Below are 20040 nucleotides of genomic sequence, written 5' to 3'. Positions count from 1 at the left end.
TTATGTTTATGGAGTCACATGGACTACTTTATGGTGCTTTTGTCATTTTCGCACGGTTACTGTAATAGGTGAGTACATTTTGTTGAAATGTTCATTTTGGATTGTTGCGTTTTAGTCTGTCAACACACACGTCTTTCAGTTCTACTAAATGTAGTAAATATTGTATTTGAACTCTGCAGGTACCACAGTCTGTATAAGCCTCCACCCAGTCCAGAAGTGCAGGCCCGGCTGCGGTTTAACCCACGGGATTCAGAAGCTCAGCTGCTAAAGAGGCTTAAGGAGTACTGGTGCCATGCAGTAGGGCTTCAGGCCTTCTACCCACAAGCGGTGTGCATTAATGCTGATCAGGATCCTCACACCGTGTTTGAGTCACTGGAGAGTAGGCTAGTGGGTCGATTACCCAAAGTCCTACCTAACAGGGATATATATTAGGGCTGATTGGCCAGTCCTGTTTATACAATGTGGAAGATACACCCAGTGCATTATCCAGTCTTTTTGTTGTATTTGTCTGTAAAAGCATATTAATTTTGAAAGTCTGATAAATAATAAATGGTTTCAAAATTACTTCTTGACTTCTTTTTTTTGTGGTTCAGTCTTTTATAGTTTAATACATTACATGACTTTAGCATTACACAAATCATTATTGTGTTTGTCTTTCTAGTAATCCTTGTCTTGCTTGACCCTGTATGATCTCATGGGAGTGCATGGTGCCTGTAATTGCTTAACATGTTTAATTAACATAGCAGGAAATGGCAGATCATCCAGACCTTTTATGAAGAGCAGTATTTGTCTCGCTTCAGCTGGTTTATCTTAGCAATGCTGAAAACAGCTTAGGCCTGCATGAATTTTCTTGTTGGTCTAAGCTGGTTTATGTTAGTTAGTCTACCTGGTGGACCAAAAAATATTTTTTTCTAAAGTCCTTACGAAAATTAACCACGGTTTTTTGTATTAAAAGTGTAATTTTTTTAGTGTATTGATTACTATTAGCAAAACCAAAAAATGGCTTTACTACAGTAACCATGGTTTTTACTATGGTTTTTGAAAACCAGTCATGGTTATTTTGTGGTACCTATGTTTTTTTTTAACTGTAGTAAAACAATGGTAATTTTTTTGTAAGGGAGAAGCTGTGAATCTTCTAGTGACAACAGCATATCATGTTGGTGACCAACAATATACTGTCAGTCTTTAAACACTGAGGAAACTGGTCAATGATGCTTTCTCTCTTTTGCTTTTCCTCAATTAAAGGGCCCCGAATGCCTCCCACGAGGGTTGGGGGAGGACTTTAGCACACTAGTTAAAGAAGTGTGTTAACAGGCTGATTTTAAATCCCCCTCAGATAAGATACTATGACATGCTGAGATTTAATTGCAACATATGAGATCCAGAATATCCATCTCCTCTGAATATGTAAATAAGAGGTCCAGCCTGTGTCCATATTAAAAAGGATTTTACAAGCCTTCTCTATTTCTGTCGCACCCTTATCAGTTTATATTTTGCTAAATGGCTTTTTGTCACATTATTGTTATTTGTTCACATTTTCACAGGCTTGATACAAAGAAATATTGTATTCAATGCAAGATTTTTAGAATGATATATTGATTTACATTTACTTAATATTCCACCCATATATATTTCTCACATAATTTTTTTCAATATTTTACTATGTTTTTCTGACGTCAACTCAGATGAGTTAATGCATGCACTTTTAATCTTTGTACAGCGCTTCTTGAATGTGTAAGCATTTAGCCTAGCCCCATTCATTCCTATGGCTCCAAACAAAAGTTTTATTTTGTGCCACCATACTTGTGTAACTTCTTATATAACAGTCTTTAAATAGGGAAAACATGGAAGTTTTGGTGGCTTCTAAATTCACCCCGGTTTGGAGCCATAGGAATGAATGGGGCTAGGCTAAATGCTAACACATTCACAAAACGTTGTACAAAGTTTAAAAGTGCACGCATTGAAAAAAGATAGGTGTGCATTAATTTGTCTAAGTTGAGGAAAGAACATAGTAAAATGTTTAAAAACTGTGGTGTTTTCCTTTAATGCAATTTGCGTTTGTAACTTCCTTTCTTCAGCTAAACAAAGTCAGGGGCTGAATCCCAAACCGCCTACTTCCATACTATATAGTATGTAAAAGGCGTTACTTTGCGTACTATATAGTATGGAAGTAGGCGGTTTGGGATTCAGCGAGGGTTATATTAAATAATATCCTGGCTCTTCTTGGCTTTGTAATGCCATTGAACGGAAATCACTTTCAAAAGCATATCCATCCATCCATCATAAAAGTAAAAGATATGACAATTTGGTTAATAAATGTTGAAGTGAAACAATATGTCTGTGAGAGAAAAGAGTCACATTTTGAGCTTATGTAGCAATCAATACATCAACAAATTAATGTATGCGAAGAACTACAATCATGGTAGACAATATGGTGGCATGTCGAATCTCACTTGGTTTCACTGGACTATTTCTTTAACATCCATAGAAAAGGCATAACAAAGGACATTTTCATACGTCTTTACACAGAATAATGTTCAAAAGTAAACCTTTTAATGGAAATGCAAATAGGCATACATAGTCAAATAGCAAGGCATATACTTTTACAGTTACATTATTTCTCTATAGTAAATGTATTAATTGTTTAAGTTTGTCATATACACGAAACTAAAACAGTTGTGCAACCAGAGTATGTGAATATTTGACGACTACATAAGCACTATCGGTCTGAACTTTATTGCTGTACGTTATTATGATAATAACGCAGTGACTTTTAACGCTCGCGGACGTTAAGGGACTTTTATTTTGACGATGTCATTACCCGGAAATGCCCTCACGTATTAAGTGCACTGGAAAATAAACACGTGTGAATCTTACCTCCGCTAATGTGGTATATTTATGCTGTTTAAATGTTAGCTAGCCCGTATTTTCCTTGAAACGAAAATGTTTCCCAGTGAAACGGATAATAATACGCATATTTACATTTAGGGTAGTTTAGCTGTCTTCATATATATTTATAATTTAGTTACTTAGTTATTACTGTCATGGCTGATAGTGTTTTGATGCTTAACATTTCCTCGGATCCTTTAACGTTTCCCAGGAAGAAAAACCAACAATGTGCATCAGCGAAGACATTTTCATGGGTAAGTCGTGCCTGTTGGTGTTGTTGTCACTGTCATTACCATGTGGTTTCTGTCAGTGCAGTAAACAGGTATTTGTTGTTTTTACAGAAAAAGAAAGAGCCATTGAAAAGAAAGGCTGAATGTGAGCCACAGGAGAACAGCACCTTCAAACAGAGGAAGATTAATCAAACTGGACAACAGCACAGACATAAGCAAAAACTGCAATCCAGAAGCCCATCTCAGAGGAATAATAATGGAGACATAGAGGAGACTGGGGACCAGAGAGAAAACTCAGCTGCAAAGTCGCCATCAAAGGTGAAAACATTTCAAAAGAAAGCCCCCGAAGAGCATGGCAGACCATTAATCAAGACATCCTCCCTTTTCAGAAACAACCCAGAGATCCCTGATGTCCAAAGGTAGATGCGCACGTTTGAGCTTCAGAGTGTAAAAACACTTCAGTTTGACCTTTCCAAGCAATTTTAAAGCCTCTTTTTCTTTCAGCCCATCAGTAAGTGTAGTGAAAGAGAGGGTTTTTACAAACAACACTTTTGAAGAACTGGATCTGCATCCTCATTTGGTATGAACATCAATAAGCTCGTATGAACAAAATTAATTCACCTTTCGCCTGAAATTTTTAATTACGTTTTTAAGTTTTCCTCTTCGTTTCTGCAGGTGTCAACCCTTGAAAATGTGTTAAAGGTGACCAGTATGACCAGGTACAATAGCTTTTGTGATCCTACATTTTTTGGTGATCCATGTCTTGTGTCTGCTTCATTTTTTTGATTATCGCCTTTTTCTGCAGTGTACAGAAGCAGAGCATACCAATGCTCATGTCCGGTAAAGATGCTGTTATTCGTTCCCAGACTGGATCAGGTAAGGCTTTCAACCTTTTTCACATTCATATTTACAGTAACTGCTGTTAATGTTGTTTTGAGTGCTGAAAAAATGTAAGTGTGTCGAGTTGAGTGAAACAAAATGAATGATTGTTTAGATGTGGTCTGATCCTCTCTCTTATGTAGGAAAAACATTGGCCTATGGCATTCCGATGGTGCAGTCTCTACAAGCAATACAACCTAAAGTGAAGGCAAGTCAATCTGATTTTCTAATGATGCACATTCAGTGCAATGTTTTGCTGAGTGTAAAGATGTTCTTATTCCAAATTACACTTCAGTAAGATTTAATGATTTTTTGTAATAATGTAATTGCATTCTGGTCACTATAGTTTATTTGACTCAAAGTGTCCAGAGACATAGTGTAATTAAATATTTAGGTGGAGGGGCTTTAATGTTAATGTAACACCATGTACTATACCCTATGGTGCTTTTATACACACATATATTTACATCTGATTCTCACCATAAATATAGCCTTAGAAGCTGGCATGGGGTTCAAAGGAAAGAAAGGACTGGATATTGACTGAATGCTCTGGGCACATATTATATGTTTAACAAATACTTTTGCTTCAGATAAGCTTAAAGGACTATTCAACTTTCAATAAAAACAAATTCAGATAGTTTACTTACCTCATGTCATCCAAGGTGTTTGTCTTTCTTTGTTTGGTCGAAAAGAAATTACGTTTTTTGATGAGAACATTCCAGGATTTTTCTCAATATAATAGACTTTATTGGACCTCAACAGTTCACAGTTTCAATGCAGTTTCAACAATCCCAAACAAGGCATAAGAGTCTTATCTAGTGAAACGATCATCTTTTTTCCCACAAAAATGTGTGTGTTAAGTAATGTGTGACCTTTCGATGTGATTACGTAATACGTGAGGTTGCGCTGGCGCATCACATGGCTAGTGCAAGATGAGAAGTTGTGGTTTAAAAGTACATATTTACAAAAAAATTATGATAATTTTGCTAGATAAGATCCTTGTGCCTTGGTTGGGATTGTTTAAAGCGCTTTGAAACTGCATTCAAACTGTGAACTTGTGAGTTCCAATAAAGTCCACTGTATGGAGAAAAATCCTTAAATGTTTTTTCTCAAAGAACTTAATTTCTTCTCGACTGAACAAAGAAAGATATAAACATCTTGGATGACATGGGTGTGAGTAAATTTTCTGGATTTTTTATGAAAGTGGATTATTCCTTTAATCTCGGCCTCAGGCCTTTTAGAATTACTAGTTTGTTGGTGGAATCCATTAAATGCCATGTCGATTTTTCAGCAAAGTCCTCTAAGTACACACAAGACAAATGCTAATTTTTTTGTGCATTTGATTCAAACTTTGGAACCTTAATATAACCCGAATGTGGCAGCCACATAAGATTTTTTTCACAACTGGAGGTTTTTGCACAAACAAATCTTGCATGTACTTAGAGGGCTTTGCAGTGAAAGTCAAATGAATTAAATATAACTGAAATGACTAAAGTTGAAATAAGACAATTTATTTACTGACTTGATAACCTTTTTATTGGCATTCGAATGACATTACTGAACCTGAACAAGCCTAATAAAAATGCTCACTTACAAGAAACTATGTAAGACGCGTTTAGAGGATTTTGTATCTGAACTCTTCATATATAACCCAGTGGCGGTTCTACATGAAATTACACCCTGTGCGAGACCCCCTTGGAGGGCCCCCTCCAAAAAAGAAAAATATGCTTTCAAATGCACAATTCCTTCATTAGAACATTTGAAAAAACGCACTTAAGAGAATCCAGTTATTTAACTATTGCAATTACAACAGGAAACACACTTTTAAAGGTGCACAATCTCCACCTCCAACATTGCCAAAAGATAATGAACACAGTTCTGCACAAAATATGACATTATAAGTTATCAGAGCTTAAATAAATATACACTTAATGTATAAATGTGCCAAAATATACAATCACTATATATACTGAATATTGACTGAATGCTCTGGGAACATATATATACACATACAGTATATATAACATTTTGACATAACGTCTAAGATGTTGGTCTAAGTCTTCTAAGATGTTGGTTTATAAAATATAATTTAAACATTCGTCTCATTTAAATTATAATTACACTGATTTGAAAATTTCGTTGGCTTATTTCAGGGTCTAACATTAACCTAACTGATGGAAATGAATAATAACTGAACTTTTAGAGGTAACAGTTTTGTTGCAAAGCACAATATTGTGGTGAAATTAGATCTTGTGGTTGTTGAGTTAAAATCGAAGTATTGCTGTATAAGCATAGCAAGCATCATAGCAAAAAGGCTAACAAACTTAAGTTAACCCACCAATTAACATTAGCCATTCATTCATGACACGGATACTGTAGTAATCATACAGAGATAACATAGTTGCATACCTTTATCTTTTGCTCGTTTCTCCTCTTCTTCTTCTTCTTCTTTTCCTCCTCTTCTTTTCTTTCTAAATTGGGCACCTGATGGTTTTGACCTTTTCCTGTCCATCTCTGTGTTTATTTGGCACTCTGTAATCAACAGATTTTCCATCCCCCCAACATTTTTCCACTATACAGTGGATCCCCTGTCCCCCTGTACGTTCCATTTGGGAGAGACCCAGAGGTGAACTGTCCCCCGTGCCTTGATTCACTTTTCCCGTCTCACACAGCTTCTGTGCACGGCACCTTCTCAGCAAGCATGGGTGCCAATTTGACAATTCCCCACATAGTGAAATGATAGATAATAGAGGTCCGCAGAGGATTTTTTAAACTGCTTGTGACGCCCCCCATGTTTTATGAAAAAATGTGTTTCGCCCATGCCAAAACCCACTACTGATATAACCAGTCAATGCTGTTCAATGTGATCTTTTGTTACTAAAAATGATTAACTTATTTTGTTATATTCTGTTTCAGAGATCGGATGGGCCTTTGGCTGTTGTCATTGTTCCAACCAGAGAGGTAACTTTAAAAAATAATAGCAAGCCATACTTATTTTCTGATTTATTTATTGGATCAACATACAATATATATATTGATGTTTTGTACCCTTGCTTTTTTCAAACCTTTGTCCCATAGCTTGCCCTGCAGAGCTTTCAGATGTTTCAGAAACTTCTAAAAGTAAGAATCTGAATAAGTGCTTTTATCAATTATCAACTCTTTAAATGAAATAAATGGTCATTTATCTACTAAAAACAATTGAATGCACTTACTGTTTTAAGCCTTTCATCTGGATCGTGCCTGGAGTTCTGATGGGAGGAGAGAAAATGAAATCAGAAAAAGCCAGGTAAAAACAAAAAAATCTATATATTTTTTGTGATGAAATTTAAATGGATTTTATAGGTATGACACTTGCTATTTCTATAAGTCACTTTAGCCTGCCCTTCACTGTATGATTTTTTTTTGTTTTGTTTCAGACTGAGGAAGGGCATTAATGTTCTGATCACAACCCCTGGGAGACTGGTGGACCACATCAAAAACACTCTGAGCATTGTATTCAGTGCTGTGCGCTGGCTTGTTCTGGATGAAGCTGACAGGTCAAAAGAGTCTGTGTATCTTAAAACAGAGGAATGTTTAAATAAAAATGAATGTGGATATACTGTTAGTTTTATGTACTGGCAGGACTCTGGACCTGGGCTTTGAGAAAGATCTGACAGTGATTCTGAATGCTCTTAACACCACTGGACCTGCCAGGCAGAATGTGCTGCTTTCAGCCACTCTCAATGAAGGTAAGCTAAAGCCCGGGGTCTAGTTTTTTTTTAGGTATACGCGAACGTACTCGCATGGTCGAACGCACAGCCTTGCAAAGTATAGTTTATTTGACTCGTACGTGTACACAGAAGTTCGATGCAATGCATCTCCTGGGCTATATACTACATTGCGTGACCCTTCACCTTTCAGTATGCACACACTCTTCTGATGATGAAAATTGCGTCAGGCGCACTAAATGCACATAAAATGGACCATAATTCGGCAGGGGGTTTTCAGGGTCCTAAAAAGTCTTAAATTTCAAAATCAAAATTTAAGGCCTTAAATGTCTGAAAGCCAATGTTGACATTTGAAATCATCTAAACAAACACTCCCCTACCCCAATAGAATCTAGACCTTCTTTTGATAGACCCGCTCCACAGATACGCAACCCAGGCTACGTTGTTGGTTAGTAGACATGCCCCTTAATGCTGATTGGCTACAGGTGTGTTTTGGTAGTCGGCCCGACTCCCTTTTTCAGAGTGTTTTTCAAAAATCATGCACCTCGCCTTTAAATTTACTGTTTGAGGTCTTAAATAATTTTTAAACGGGTATTAATTTTCTTATGTCCATGCAACAATACCTCTAATGCTGATTGAAATGTTCCTGCAGCGCGTTAGAATGTTTGTTTGTTCTTTTTTTTATAATTTTTTCCCTCGTCCTCGCGTATGCGTTTTAGGGGTAATAATTTGCTGATTAAAACTAAATTAAACAAAGTTTTTGATAAGTTCTTGAATCTGTAAGTATCTAAGTATTATATAATATGTAAGAATTTATTGGTGCGGTCTCTCACTCTGCCATGCAAGAAAGCCCACTGCTAGCATATACTGTCCATTAGATGTCTCCTCAATTAAATTATTTCTATTTTCGCCATAAAAATATATCACTACCATTGCTTTGTCTCAAGATGGAGACCAGTAATGTTTTTGTAAGGTATGTTTTTTTTTTAAAAACCGTGAGAAAAAGTGGCGTCTGCGCCTAATGTCTGTATTGTATGCCCGGTGCGTAACTCCAAGGTAAATGAGTATAATGGTAGAAAAGAGACCGCACTCAGAGATTGAATAAAATACAAAAACTGTATTAAAATACCGAATAGTGTTCACAGGCCATAACAAACACAAGGACAAACGTTTCGGGCTTAGCCCATCATCAGTGTCACAACTTCGAAACACGTCATAAGGCGCTAATGCCTCTTATAGGTTCCTATACCAATCACTCCGTATGTGGAAAAGGATACACCCATGATCATTACTGGCAATCAACCATTGGCTATAGTCGTGAATATATTACGTAAGCATGTCCAATAGAACATCCTATTAATCCAAACCATGATATAATGTACTACGAGAGACAAAAATATAATAAACTTCAAGAAACAAAATTTTTAAGCAACAAAAAAATAATATATCAAAATACACTAATAATACCATAAAGAAAACTAAATAAACCAAAAGCGAAAAATACAAAAGTGAAACATAATGCTCAATAATCAACCATATATCATATAATACAATACTAGAGCAAGAAAAAGAAAAAGAAAAAACAGGGCATATATACATACAGGTAACCAATCAATAAATATTTCTCTTACAAAAAACATATGAAATCCAATTCTTCATTCATACCACTCGGATGTAAGGTTTTGAGAGTAGAGATCCAGAAACATTCTCTTTGCAGAAGTTTATTTTCAATATCTCCACCCCTACGTGCCGCTTTTATGTGTTCAATAACAGTGAAAGAAAGAGAAGATAGAGAATGGTTAGCTTCAACAAAATGTCTAGCTACCGAAGATTTCTCATCCTTACGTCTGATTGCACTATTGTGCTCAATCATGCGTGTTTTAATCGGTCTATTCGTTTTCCCAACGTATTGTTTATTACATGGACATGTGATCAGATATACTACATTAGTTGTACTACATTTAGTGAATTGTTTAATTTTGTAGCTCCTTTCTGTCACCGAACATGTAAAAGAAGTTGTTTTTCGAGTGTTGTTTCTGCATGCTGCGCAAGTACGACATGGGAAAAAAACGGAGATATTCTTTAGCCGTCCCTCCCTGTTATCATGTGTATTGTAACTATCCGCTCTTACCAAAAAATCTCTGATGTTACTCGCTCTGTAATGGGAAAAAAGAGGAAGTTCAGAAAAAAGAATACAGCCTATAGGATCACTACCGAATGTTTTTGTATGGATTCTTTGATTAGGGAACTCTGTCTTGTGTATGTGGTAGTGCAAACTACCGGAGCACGCCTCACCGTCTTAGGGGTAGTTTCGTTGTTATGAACTTTTTCCAGGGCTTAATTTAGCCAAGTAGACGGGTATCCTCTCAGGCTAAATTGTTTGTACATTTTCCTTATTTCGTTATTAAAATCGGATTCCCTAGTGCATATCCGTTTAATTCTAAGGAACTGTGTATACGGAAGACCTCTTCTTAAATATGTCGGATGCGCACTCGAAGCATGTAAAATGCTATTCTTATCAGTAGGCTTCGTGTATAAACTGTTCGATAAAGTGCCACCCTCCAAAAACACAATGGTGTCAAGAAACGAAACGGATTTCACGTCAATGACCGCACTGAATTTAATGGAGTCCATTTAATGGAGTTATTGTTTGCATGTTGTTCAAGTGGGACAAAAAATCATGAAACAATTCCACTGTGCCCTTAAATTATATAAAATACATCATCCGCTTATCTCTTCCACAAAAGTATGTTATCATAAAAAGGATTATTATTCCATACATATCTTTCTTCCAAATAGCCCATAAACAGACAAGCATAATCAGGAGAAAATCTGGAGCCCATGGCAGCCCCTTGTTTCTGTAAATAATATTCATTTCCAAACAGAAAAAAATTCTTATATAGCAGAATGGATATCATCTCCAGCAGAAACAATGTGGGGGGATTTTTTATCAGTTCTTAAATTCAGAAAATGTTCCATAGCGATCATACCTTTTTCATGTGGAATGAATCTCTACTCTCAAAACCTTACATCCGAGTGGTATGAATGAAGAATTGGATTTCACATGTTTTTTGTAAGAGAAATATTTATTGATTGGTTACCTGTATGTATATATATGCCCTGTTTTTTGTTTTTCTTTTTCTTTTTCTTACTCTAGTATTGTATTATATGATATATGGTTGATTATTGAGCATTATGTTTCACTTTTGTATTTTTCGCTTTTGGTTTATTTAGTTTTTTTTATGGTATTATTAGTGTATTTTGATATATAATTTTTTTGTTGCTTAAAAATTTTGTTTCTTGAAGTTTATTATATTTTAGTCTCTCGTAGTACATTATATCATGGTTTGGATTGATAGGATGTTCTATTGGACATGCTTACGTAATATATTCACGACTATAGCCAATGGTTGATTGCCAGTAATGATCATGGGTGTATCCTTTTCCACATACGGAGTGCTTGGTGTAGGAACCTATAAGAGGCATTGGCGCCTTATGACGTGTTTCGAAGTTGTGACACTGATGATGGGCTAAGCCCGAAACGTTTGTCCTTGTGTTTGTTATGGCCTGTGAACACTATTCGGGATTTTAAGTTTTTGTATTTGATTCAGTCTCTGAGTGTGGTCTCTTTTTTTAAAAAACCTAAATGTCCTATTATACATAAAACCTATTCATGGATTGAACCTAAACCCTGTACGGGAAAACCCCTATATATTTTAACGTTGTTTAATTAAACCATTTTTATTTGGTTTTGATAAGGGCTGTAATGATTAATTGTGCAATTGCGCATTTTCTCAATGAATGAATTTTAACTATATTACGGTGAAATCCCAGCACATCCCAAAGCCAGGGGGCGCTCTCGTGCAGAAACTCCCTCTGTGGCACAGAAGTAGTAGCATTACAAACGCTATTCCAGGAAATGCCTATAAGGATATTTATATTCCTGTTCTTCAAATTGTTTCAGGTATTTTCATGATTATAAAGAATTTTTTGAATGATTTTGTTTAGCGAATGTTGCTTTTTTAATGCACGTTATAAACGACTCCGACTCATAATGATTTTAGATTGATAAGGACTTCCTACTGACCAAAACACTGTAGTAGGGATGTTTATTTATGTCTTTTATTTCATTTAGATTAATCCATAGGTCTAACAAAAGAGTACTCGATTAACTGGGGGCGTATACGTCATGGTGAAAATGAAAATTTAGATTCTGAATCGATTTCAGACAGGCATATTTAATGGGACACGCAATTAATCGTTACAGGCCCAGTTTTGATACTTTATTTGACGTTTTTATACGTTATTATTGTCTCATCATTTTTATCATTTTAAATGCTTTTGCCCACTTAGGCCTTTTTTATTACCAAAAAATATCAGAATAAATATCAGTGAATAAAAATACAACATTTTAGATTTATGTAATTTCAATTAAATTTTTCGTCTTGTGGGGTAAGTGTCATTTTTACACCCATCGAAAATGCATCTTGTTTTTTGTCATAAAATATAAAAGGTCCTAAAAAACACATGGAATATAGGTCTTAAATTTAATTCAAAATGGTCTTAAAAGGTCTTGGAAAGTCTTAAATCTGACTCTGTGAAACCTGCAGAAACCATTTACTGTTTGTGTTGGCACTAATCTAGGAAAAGCAGATTGGGATGAGTTGACAGTAGGCCCTCTCTCCTGTTTGTCTCTGCTGGCTTTTTAAGGGGACAGACCTACATTGTGGCAGAAGCCCAGATATTTTATAAGCAGACATATAAAATATTTCTTTCTTTGGCTCGTTCTGAGCTTTTTATAGAAAAAAATGTTATTACAGTGATTATATGTATGACATATTTAATATTGATTTCTCTGAAAAATGTAAACATTGTGGTGGTGGTGACCTGCATGGGTTAAGTAAGGTTTATTTGACGTCGGGCTGTTTAATTATTTAAAAAATAATGCACACCCAAGGTGGTAATGTGGCGCTTATACCACGGTTACCACAAACATTGCTCTGATGGTTATTTTGTGACATTTTGACAGGTCAGATATGCGTTTTTACAAAAAAATATTAACACCTGTTGAACATTTCTCAACCAATCATAATAAAGCATTCAACAGTCCTGTGGTATAATCATGTAAAAATTTCTGTATCTGATATTGTACTCTTTACACTCAGGACTGTCTCGTTTAGCCAGCATCAGTATGAAGGACCCTGTGACCATCCACGTGTCAGAGGGGAGCGAGCAGACGGCTCAAGTGTGTCCCCAGGCGGCTCCTCAGGCTCTGTCAGACAGCTATGCAGTACCTGAAAGACTGAAGCAGCATGTGGTGGTGGTGCCCAGCAAACTCCACCTGGTCTGTTTGGCTACCTTCATTCTGACAAAATGCAAGGTAGAGAGTACATTCATTAGCATATACTTATATTAACTACGGCTAGGTAAAAATATAGATTCTCAGATTTTAATCAATCTTAAATTTAACAAAACAATATTGAAAGCAGAAAATCCTGCTTTAGGCAGGGCTTGTAAAGAGTGCCCGATGGCCCGGGGCAAACGTGAACGATGCTCGAGGCAAGGGACCGAAGGGTCACTTGCTCACACGGACCAGTGCTACATTGTCATGAAAGTTTATTGTTTGCACGTGTTTTAGGCCTTACCAGTTTAGATATTTAAGCAAAGATAAAGTGAAACAGATCTTAATGTGCTACTTTTGCGCTGTTTCAGGAGTTTTAAGGACACATGCCCGGCAAGCTGCATCACAAGGCTTCAGACAACTAACAATTATTAACGTTTCCTTGTGATTTGAACAGACATATTTACACAAAATGATTTTAAAATGTCACAATTATCATCATAAACATAGTCTGTTGTGTAATTGTGAACAATTCCGAAAAAAACGCATTTGTAATTAAATTGGATCCTTACATGTAGGTCTTAAAGGGACAGCACACTTAATTCATTCCATGTCTGCAAACCTAAAAAAATGTATTGATTGTTTAATAGTTTTCATCGATATTGGACTGAATTGAAATCGAACCGAACCATAAACATTTTTTTTTTTCGCAATACCCAACCCTATTATTAGCACTCAGCTCTGTTGTGTTTAAGACATTATTGTTTCAGTTTCGCTCGTTACAATTTAATTATTTATTTTTTTGCATGGAAGAAACCACCAAAGGGTCAATACCCTACAGTGTGCTAAATGTGTCTAATGCAAACAAGTACTGTTTTGTTACTATATATAGGGCGTATTTTGATTTTCAATGTATAAAAACCTCCTTTGGGACATTTTTCGTAGCAGGTACTTATTTTGACCCCAAAGTATGCTGCTATGATTGATCACTTTAAACTATGCAAAAACCTGGTGACACCTCTGCCACACGCAGTACTTAAAACAAGCAATAGAAAAATATGTCCAATCATATCACAGGGTTGCAATCACTTGACCCTGTTGGTCGATCTGGTCTAAGCTTCTTAATCCATTGTTTATTCTTCAACTTAAAGCCTTGTAACGGGTGATTTTGTAAGGATAAAATTTTATTTTCTTGCATCTCAAGATATTTCGCTTGCTTTCACTGATCAGTACTGTAACTATCAGTTACATGACAACTGCAACGCAGTTATGAGAATGAAAACGATCCAATCACATGAGGTCAAAAGCATAAAAACCAATATAGATTTGCTAAAAACAAAAGTGCAAGGGTTTGGGGTGCACAGTGCTGCGCCCCAGGCAGATCTGAAACAAGTCTACAGGCTTTATGTCCAGCTGCACTACTTCCTGAACTTCAGCCAGCTCCTTGTTTCTGTCTGGCATTATTGGATAAACTGATTAATCCAGGTGTGTCTGATTATTGTTGTTGTGACTACTGAGGTCAGGCACACCTGGATTAATCAGTTTGTTTGTGACTATTGAGGTCAGGCACACCTGGATTAATCAGTTTGTCCAATAATGGCGGACAGGAAACAAGGAACTGTCTGAAGTTCCGGAAGTACTGCAGCTGGGCATAAAACCTATTAGAGCTCAGCCTCAAGTCACATGCTTTTAAAAATTTTCCTGACCTACATACTCACTCGTTTGGGTGGCGCCCCAGACACACACATGGCCACACACAACAAACTCAGTTTTGATTTTATTTATGATAGCATGACTAACAGTGAAATAGTACTAAATTATTTCATTTTGTATTAATTTACATTTATATTTATTCATTTAGCTGACGCTTTTATCCAAAGCGACTTACAATTCCTATATATGTCAAAGGTCACACGCCTCTGGAGCAACTAGGGGTTAAGTGTCTTGCTCAGGGACACAATGGTGTGTCACAGTGGATTCGAACCTGGGTCTCTCACACCAAAGGTGTGTGTCTTATCCACTGTGCCATCACCATCCCAATTTGTACTATTATATATATGCCTGACATCCGAGCAGAGCGGATTGAATGTGCTGCTCTGCAATAGTGCGCTCTTGTTGGCTAACAGATACTGCCATTTTAATTTATTGTCAATAAATTAAAACGTCATATACAAACCACCTCAAAATAAGTTTTATAGATAGAGAATCTCATGTCTCAAGCACCCCCGTGATCAGTACCTATGACGTACTGTACTGCAGTATCTTTACATTTCCAAGATTGACAGTTCTGGACTTATGTTATGCAGATTTGTTACATGGATTCTTGCATCACGCTTAAGACCTGTTTTTTATTCTCAACTATTGTTAACTCCTAGCCAACTACGTTATTACTGCTAAAGCTTATTATAAACAATAAAGTGATTGCCATATGTTGTATAGAATATAAATACCTGCCTGTCATGTTTTTGATTATGTGTGTGTGTGTGTGTACAGTTTGAGCGTGGACAGAAGCTGATCGTGTTCATGTCCAGCTGTGATGCTGTGGAGTTTCTGCTTACACTCTTCACTTCAGTCTTGTGTGAGAAGTCCAACACCGCTCCAGCCAACAACCTCAACTTCTACAGGCTTCACGGCAACATGAAACAAGAGGTGACACATTTTTAGTCAATTTTTGAATAAAGTCTTAAATAAATAGCTTACCCACATGTATTAACAATCTTATAAACTTTAAATATTTTGAGCTATTTAGTGATCCATACGTCACATATCCATGGCAAAGTACAGATCTGTGTGTTATGTTGATATATGGCGGTATGTTGATAATGTCGGCCGATGATGCTTGCTATGCTTAACAATGAATTATGGTGAAATGCTGCTACATCCAAAAGCCAGAGGGCACTCTTGTGCAGGAACTCAATATGCGCTGTAGACAAAGAACCATACACACGCAGCTCCAGGAAATGTCTTAAGGATATATTTATATTGCTGTTCTTCAAACCTTTTCAGTTATTTTCATAAAAGTTTTTACCTCTAACAGGAATAGCTGCGTGATGAAGGGAAACTAAAGGGTTAATAAACACAAACTAAAGCAGATGTTGTAGAACGTCTGGCGAACGATGATAGATAGCACAAAAATTGTGAAAATGATAATTTCTCACTATTAATTACATTATCTTAAAGGAGTGTAACTACTTTAGCATGTAAATAATGCACATAAACAAAGTGAGCAAGAGCGCTCAACAATTAAATCTAATCAACAGGCACGTAAAACCTAGCTAGCAGGTTGCTCAAACAACAAAATCACCAGCTAACTTACTTTAAATTTGCAAGAACTATAGACTAATACAGCAACAGGCTTAAATAAACACAAAACATAAGTCCACTTACAGTTCTCACGGAAAGGCGTTTTATCAACTGGCTATCCTCCAGACATGACGGACCACGTCTTTATCTCATTTCGGCCATGAGGGGCGCGTGCACACTCACGGTGTGAAGCCCGTCCACACTATTCTCCAAGATGTTTTATCAACTGGCTAATTATCCTCCAGACAGTGACGGTCCGGACCGAGTCTTTCTCATTTCAGCCGTGTGGCGCGCGTGGCCGCTCGCGGTGTGAAGCGCCTACGTGCTATTCTCCGAGATGCACTTGACGGCCTTTTGTGCAGCGATTTTTTTTTTATAATTTTTTTTGGACGACCTAGTTAAGGCGGTAGGGTTTTCCAGCTTAGGCGGGCTGCCCGAACTGAAATGTGATGCTGGAAATCCTTTAAGCATTATGTCTAGTTATATATATACTAGCTACTTTACACAAAACATTTAACCACCACACCCCTTGCATTTAGAATTAAACGGGTTGTTTTTGCTGTTGCACCTTTAAGACTTATGTAAATGAGTATCATTATAATTGGCACTTTTTGCATGTGAAATGAGAAGCAGCACTCCAGCCAGGCTTTTGAACACTTAATAGGTGTTGATGTGTAAATGTGAATAATCATATTAATGTGTGTTTCGTTAATGTCAATGTCTTCATTGTTTACTTTCTATAAATGGTCTGGGTGAACTAAAAAGAGGGCTTCATGTTGTGAAGTATCGCTACATAATAAGTACCTCTTTTATTTTAAAAGGGTAACAGCTCTCTTCAAAGCTTCCAGTAGCACTAGTAGCATATGACACTGGGTTAGACCATCAGGGTCTCGTTGACCGGTGGGGTACGCCGGCCCTAGGCCAGCTGGCATACTGGCAACTGCAGCAGTCTGTGCCCTGTGGCAGTATCAGGGGAACTGCATCCTGCCACTGTCCAGTCTTCACTCTCACCCCCTATTCAAACGGAGCTGCCATGGGTCGCCCATATGGCACTAAAGGTGGAGGGGACTGTGGAGTCTCAGTGGTCAGATGTATGAGAGAGTGTTTCTGGGTGTGGTGCTAGCCTGTAGTGTTATGGATGGGTTTAGTAATAGGAAAGCACAGGGCTGAGGTCTGGATGTCTCCTCAAATGAAGAGAGCTGCATGAGATGGGCAGCTGTTCCAGCACATAACAGATTGTGTTTCATGCAGAAGAAGAGAGAGAACAACTTGTCTTGATATTGGCTCTTAACCATACTTTTACCTCGCTTTTTTTAGGAGTGAAGGGTAATGTTCGAAATAATCGCTTAATGAATAATCATTCATACTAAAAATATAGGGGTGCACCGATAAATGCCGATATACACTAATAATACGCGGCCGATAACTATTCTGCATCGCATGGGCAATATTACCATAGTTCATTGAGAAGCATAGCAAGCATCATCGGCTGATATATCGGTGCATCCCTAAACAAATAATTATGTTTGCCATAACTGTTTAATGGTCTTTGCTGAAGGTACAACAGAAAAGCCAATAGCAGCAAACTGTTCGTTCTTATCAAAAGATTGCAGCAAGTTCACCAAAACTAGCAAAGGCTTATAATGATTTGAATTTCGATTAGACTCCGATTTGGTTAATCACACTCTGCAGGGGTGGGCTCGGGCGCTGTTCGCTCGGGGCGCTGTTCGCTCGGGCGTTGTTCGCTTGTGCACAGGCATGGAATGTGCAGTGTGATCGATTGTGCGATCACTCACTTTTATCTACCTTTGTAAAAACCCTTTGATGCTCTCAGCAGGGTTACGTGACAAGTTACTGATCAACTAAGCAATATGATAGGAATGTGAAGCAAGTGTGTCATCGTGCACCAAATGACTCTAAATCATACAAACACAGACTTAACATTACATGGGGTTCCAGTGTTAACAAAGCTCAAATTCCTCTGTTATATTTATATTTTGATCAATCGTAAGATTTCATGCAGCATTGTGTTTTCAGGATCTCTACAAATTCAGTGACTCTCTGTGTAGTGTGTAACCCCTTATAAATATCAACTACTGTTTTTATGTTAACTTACTGGTTTATCTTCTTTTAGGATCGTACAGAGGTCTTCCACGAGTTCTCCCAATGTCAGACTGGCATTCTTCTGTGCACCGTAAGTCATTCAAATTGTAATGATTATGCTTTAAGGATTCCTTGTTTTACATACAAGACATTTCAACATTATGGATGTGATATCTTCGGTCAAAAATTACATTTACATTTATGAATTTAGCAGATGCTTCTATCCAGATTGTGGGTTTGAACCCACAACCTACCACTGATCTATAGAGGAACACTTTTAAAATGTAATTAAACCTATTGGGGTGGTTTTCCGGACAGGGTTTAGGTTAATCCAGGACTTAGCCTTATTTATATTGTCATTTAACTCTTTTCCCGCCACTGATGATTTAACTCCTCAATTAAGAAAAAACGTTTCCCTGCCTATATTTGAGAGGTGATTAAAAGAGAACTAATGATAGGTAGGATTAACCGTTTTTGGGTTTTTTTTGTAGGCAAAGGGTCTGTTCTTTTATTTGTTATATTGTATGTTTATTTATTTTAAGAAGAAATTTTTTTGGAAGGCATTAAACTTTTGTACAACTTTTTTTTTTAAACGCTGGCGGGGAAAGAGTTAAGTTTTTACAGACATACCTTACAAAAAAAACACTACAGGTGTGCATCTTAGGACCACTTTTTAAAGGTCTTGGTCTCGTCTTGGAATCGACTGCATTTTTACTCGGTCTCGTTTTGGTCTCAGACGAAGAGGACTCGGAATTTTATTTCAAGACCGGTCAAGACCACAACTGATGGCACATCACAAATTCTAATTTTATTACTAAAAACACCTGCATTGTGTTAAGTGGATGGCATTGCCATGGAAAGACAGTTCAGAATAAATGGTTAAGTTGATTTCAGCTCTTTAGTGTTTGTTCACATTTATTTGCTTATAGACAAAGATAAATTCCCACATATCTGCAATGCCTTTGATTATTTTATCAACTTCTTTGATGACACACACACACACACACACACACACACATGCACACACACACACACACACACACAGACAAGAAGTACCTAATATTCCACATTTTATCATATTTTTTTAGTGCAGTGACTTGCACTGGTCTTGACTTGGTCTCGACCCTTTAAAGTCTTGGTCTTGTCTCAGTCTCGGCCTGTCTTGGTTTTGGTCATGACTTGGTCTCGGTTTAGGTGGTCTTGACTGCAACAGTACCGCCCCATAATTAATTCTACATTGAAATATAATTTCTTAAAGAATGTATTTATTACCAATATTTTGAACCATCCGTTTATATTTTCCTAAACGCCTGATGATAAAGTTCAGACATCAGAAAAATATCAGTCTCATGTTTTCTTTTTTAGATAGGAAAATAAAGTTTTATTTATATGACAAATAAAGACACGTGTTTTTAAAAGACAACATACTTTGTAGGAATTCTGTGAATTCAAATATGCAAACCAGAAGCAAAAATACCCAAAAAATGGGTAAAGGAGGGCTCTTGAAAGTACAAATGAAGAGTTTGGTTCCAAAATGCAATAAACGCTATTTTTGAAAAAAATGAGTTACTGCCAGAATCAGTATTAT

At 36.9% G+C, this 20040-nt stretch overlaps 2 protein-coding genes across 4 annotated transcripts in view; both read left to right on the top strand.

The window, feature by feature from the left end:
* ak8 (adenylate kinase 8) overlaps positions 1-946 on the top strand; it is a 30915-nt gene extending 29969 nt beyond the window's left edge. For 2 of the 3 annotated variants that reach the window (XM_065250227.2, XM_065250226.2), the window contains exon 14: positions 180-945. In XM_065250227.2, coding sequence (XP_065106299.1) covers positions 180-432 — 253 coding nt within the window. In that variant the 3' untranslated portion in view covers positions 433-945. Of the gene's footprint in view, positions 1-179 lie in introns of all 3 variants that reach the window. The other variant, XM_065250228.2, reaches the window with a different exon arrangement.
* A 1606-nt stretch (positions 947-2552) lies between these two features.
* Positions 2553-20040, top strand: part of ddx31 (DEAD (Asp-Glu-Ala-Asp) box polypeptide 31) — a 31646-nt gene continuing 14158 nt past the window's right edge. Inside the window, exons 1-14 of the mRNA XM_065250221.2 lie at positions 2553-3143; positions 3231-3538; positions 3624-3699; positions 3795-3838; positions 3925-3995; positions 4142-4206; positions 6915-6959; positions 7077-7118; positions 7220-7284; positions 7415-7534; positions 7620-7726; positions 12871-13085; positions 15540-15695; positions 18484-18543. Of these exons, the coding sequence (XP_065106293.1) occupies positions 3045-3143; positions 3231-3538; positions 3624-3699; positions 3795-3838; positions 3925-3995; positions 4142-4206; positions 6915-6959; positions 7077-7118; positions 7220-7284; positions 7415-7534; positions 7620-7726; positions 12871-13085; positions 15540-15695; positions 18484-18543 (1473 nt within the window). The 5' untranslated portion in view covers positions 2553-3044. The remainder of the gene's footprint in view (positions 3144-3230; positions 3539-3623; positions 3700-3794; positions 3839-3924; positions 3996-4141; positions 4207-6914; positions 6960-7076; positions 7119-7219; positions 7285-7414; positions 7535-7619; positions 7727-12870; positions 13086-15539; positions 15696-18483; positions 18544-20040) is intronic.

The sequence above is a fragment of the Paramisgurnus dabryanus genome, chromosome 5, assembly GCF_030506205.2.
Source record: "Paramisgurnus dabryanus chromosome 5, PD_genome_1.1, whole genome shotgun sequence".
Lineage (NCBI taxonomy): Eukaryota > Metazoa > Chordata > Actinopteri > Cypriniformes > Cobitidae > Paramisgurnus > Paramisgurnus dabryanus.
The sequence above is the reverse complement of the archived record's forward strand: the minus strand, read 5'-3'. Positions and strand labels throughout refer to the sequence as shown.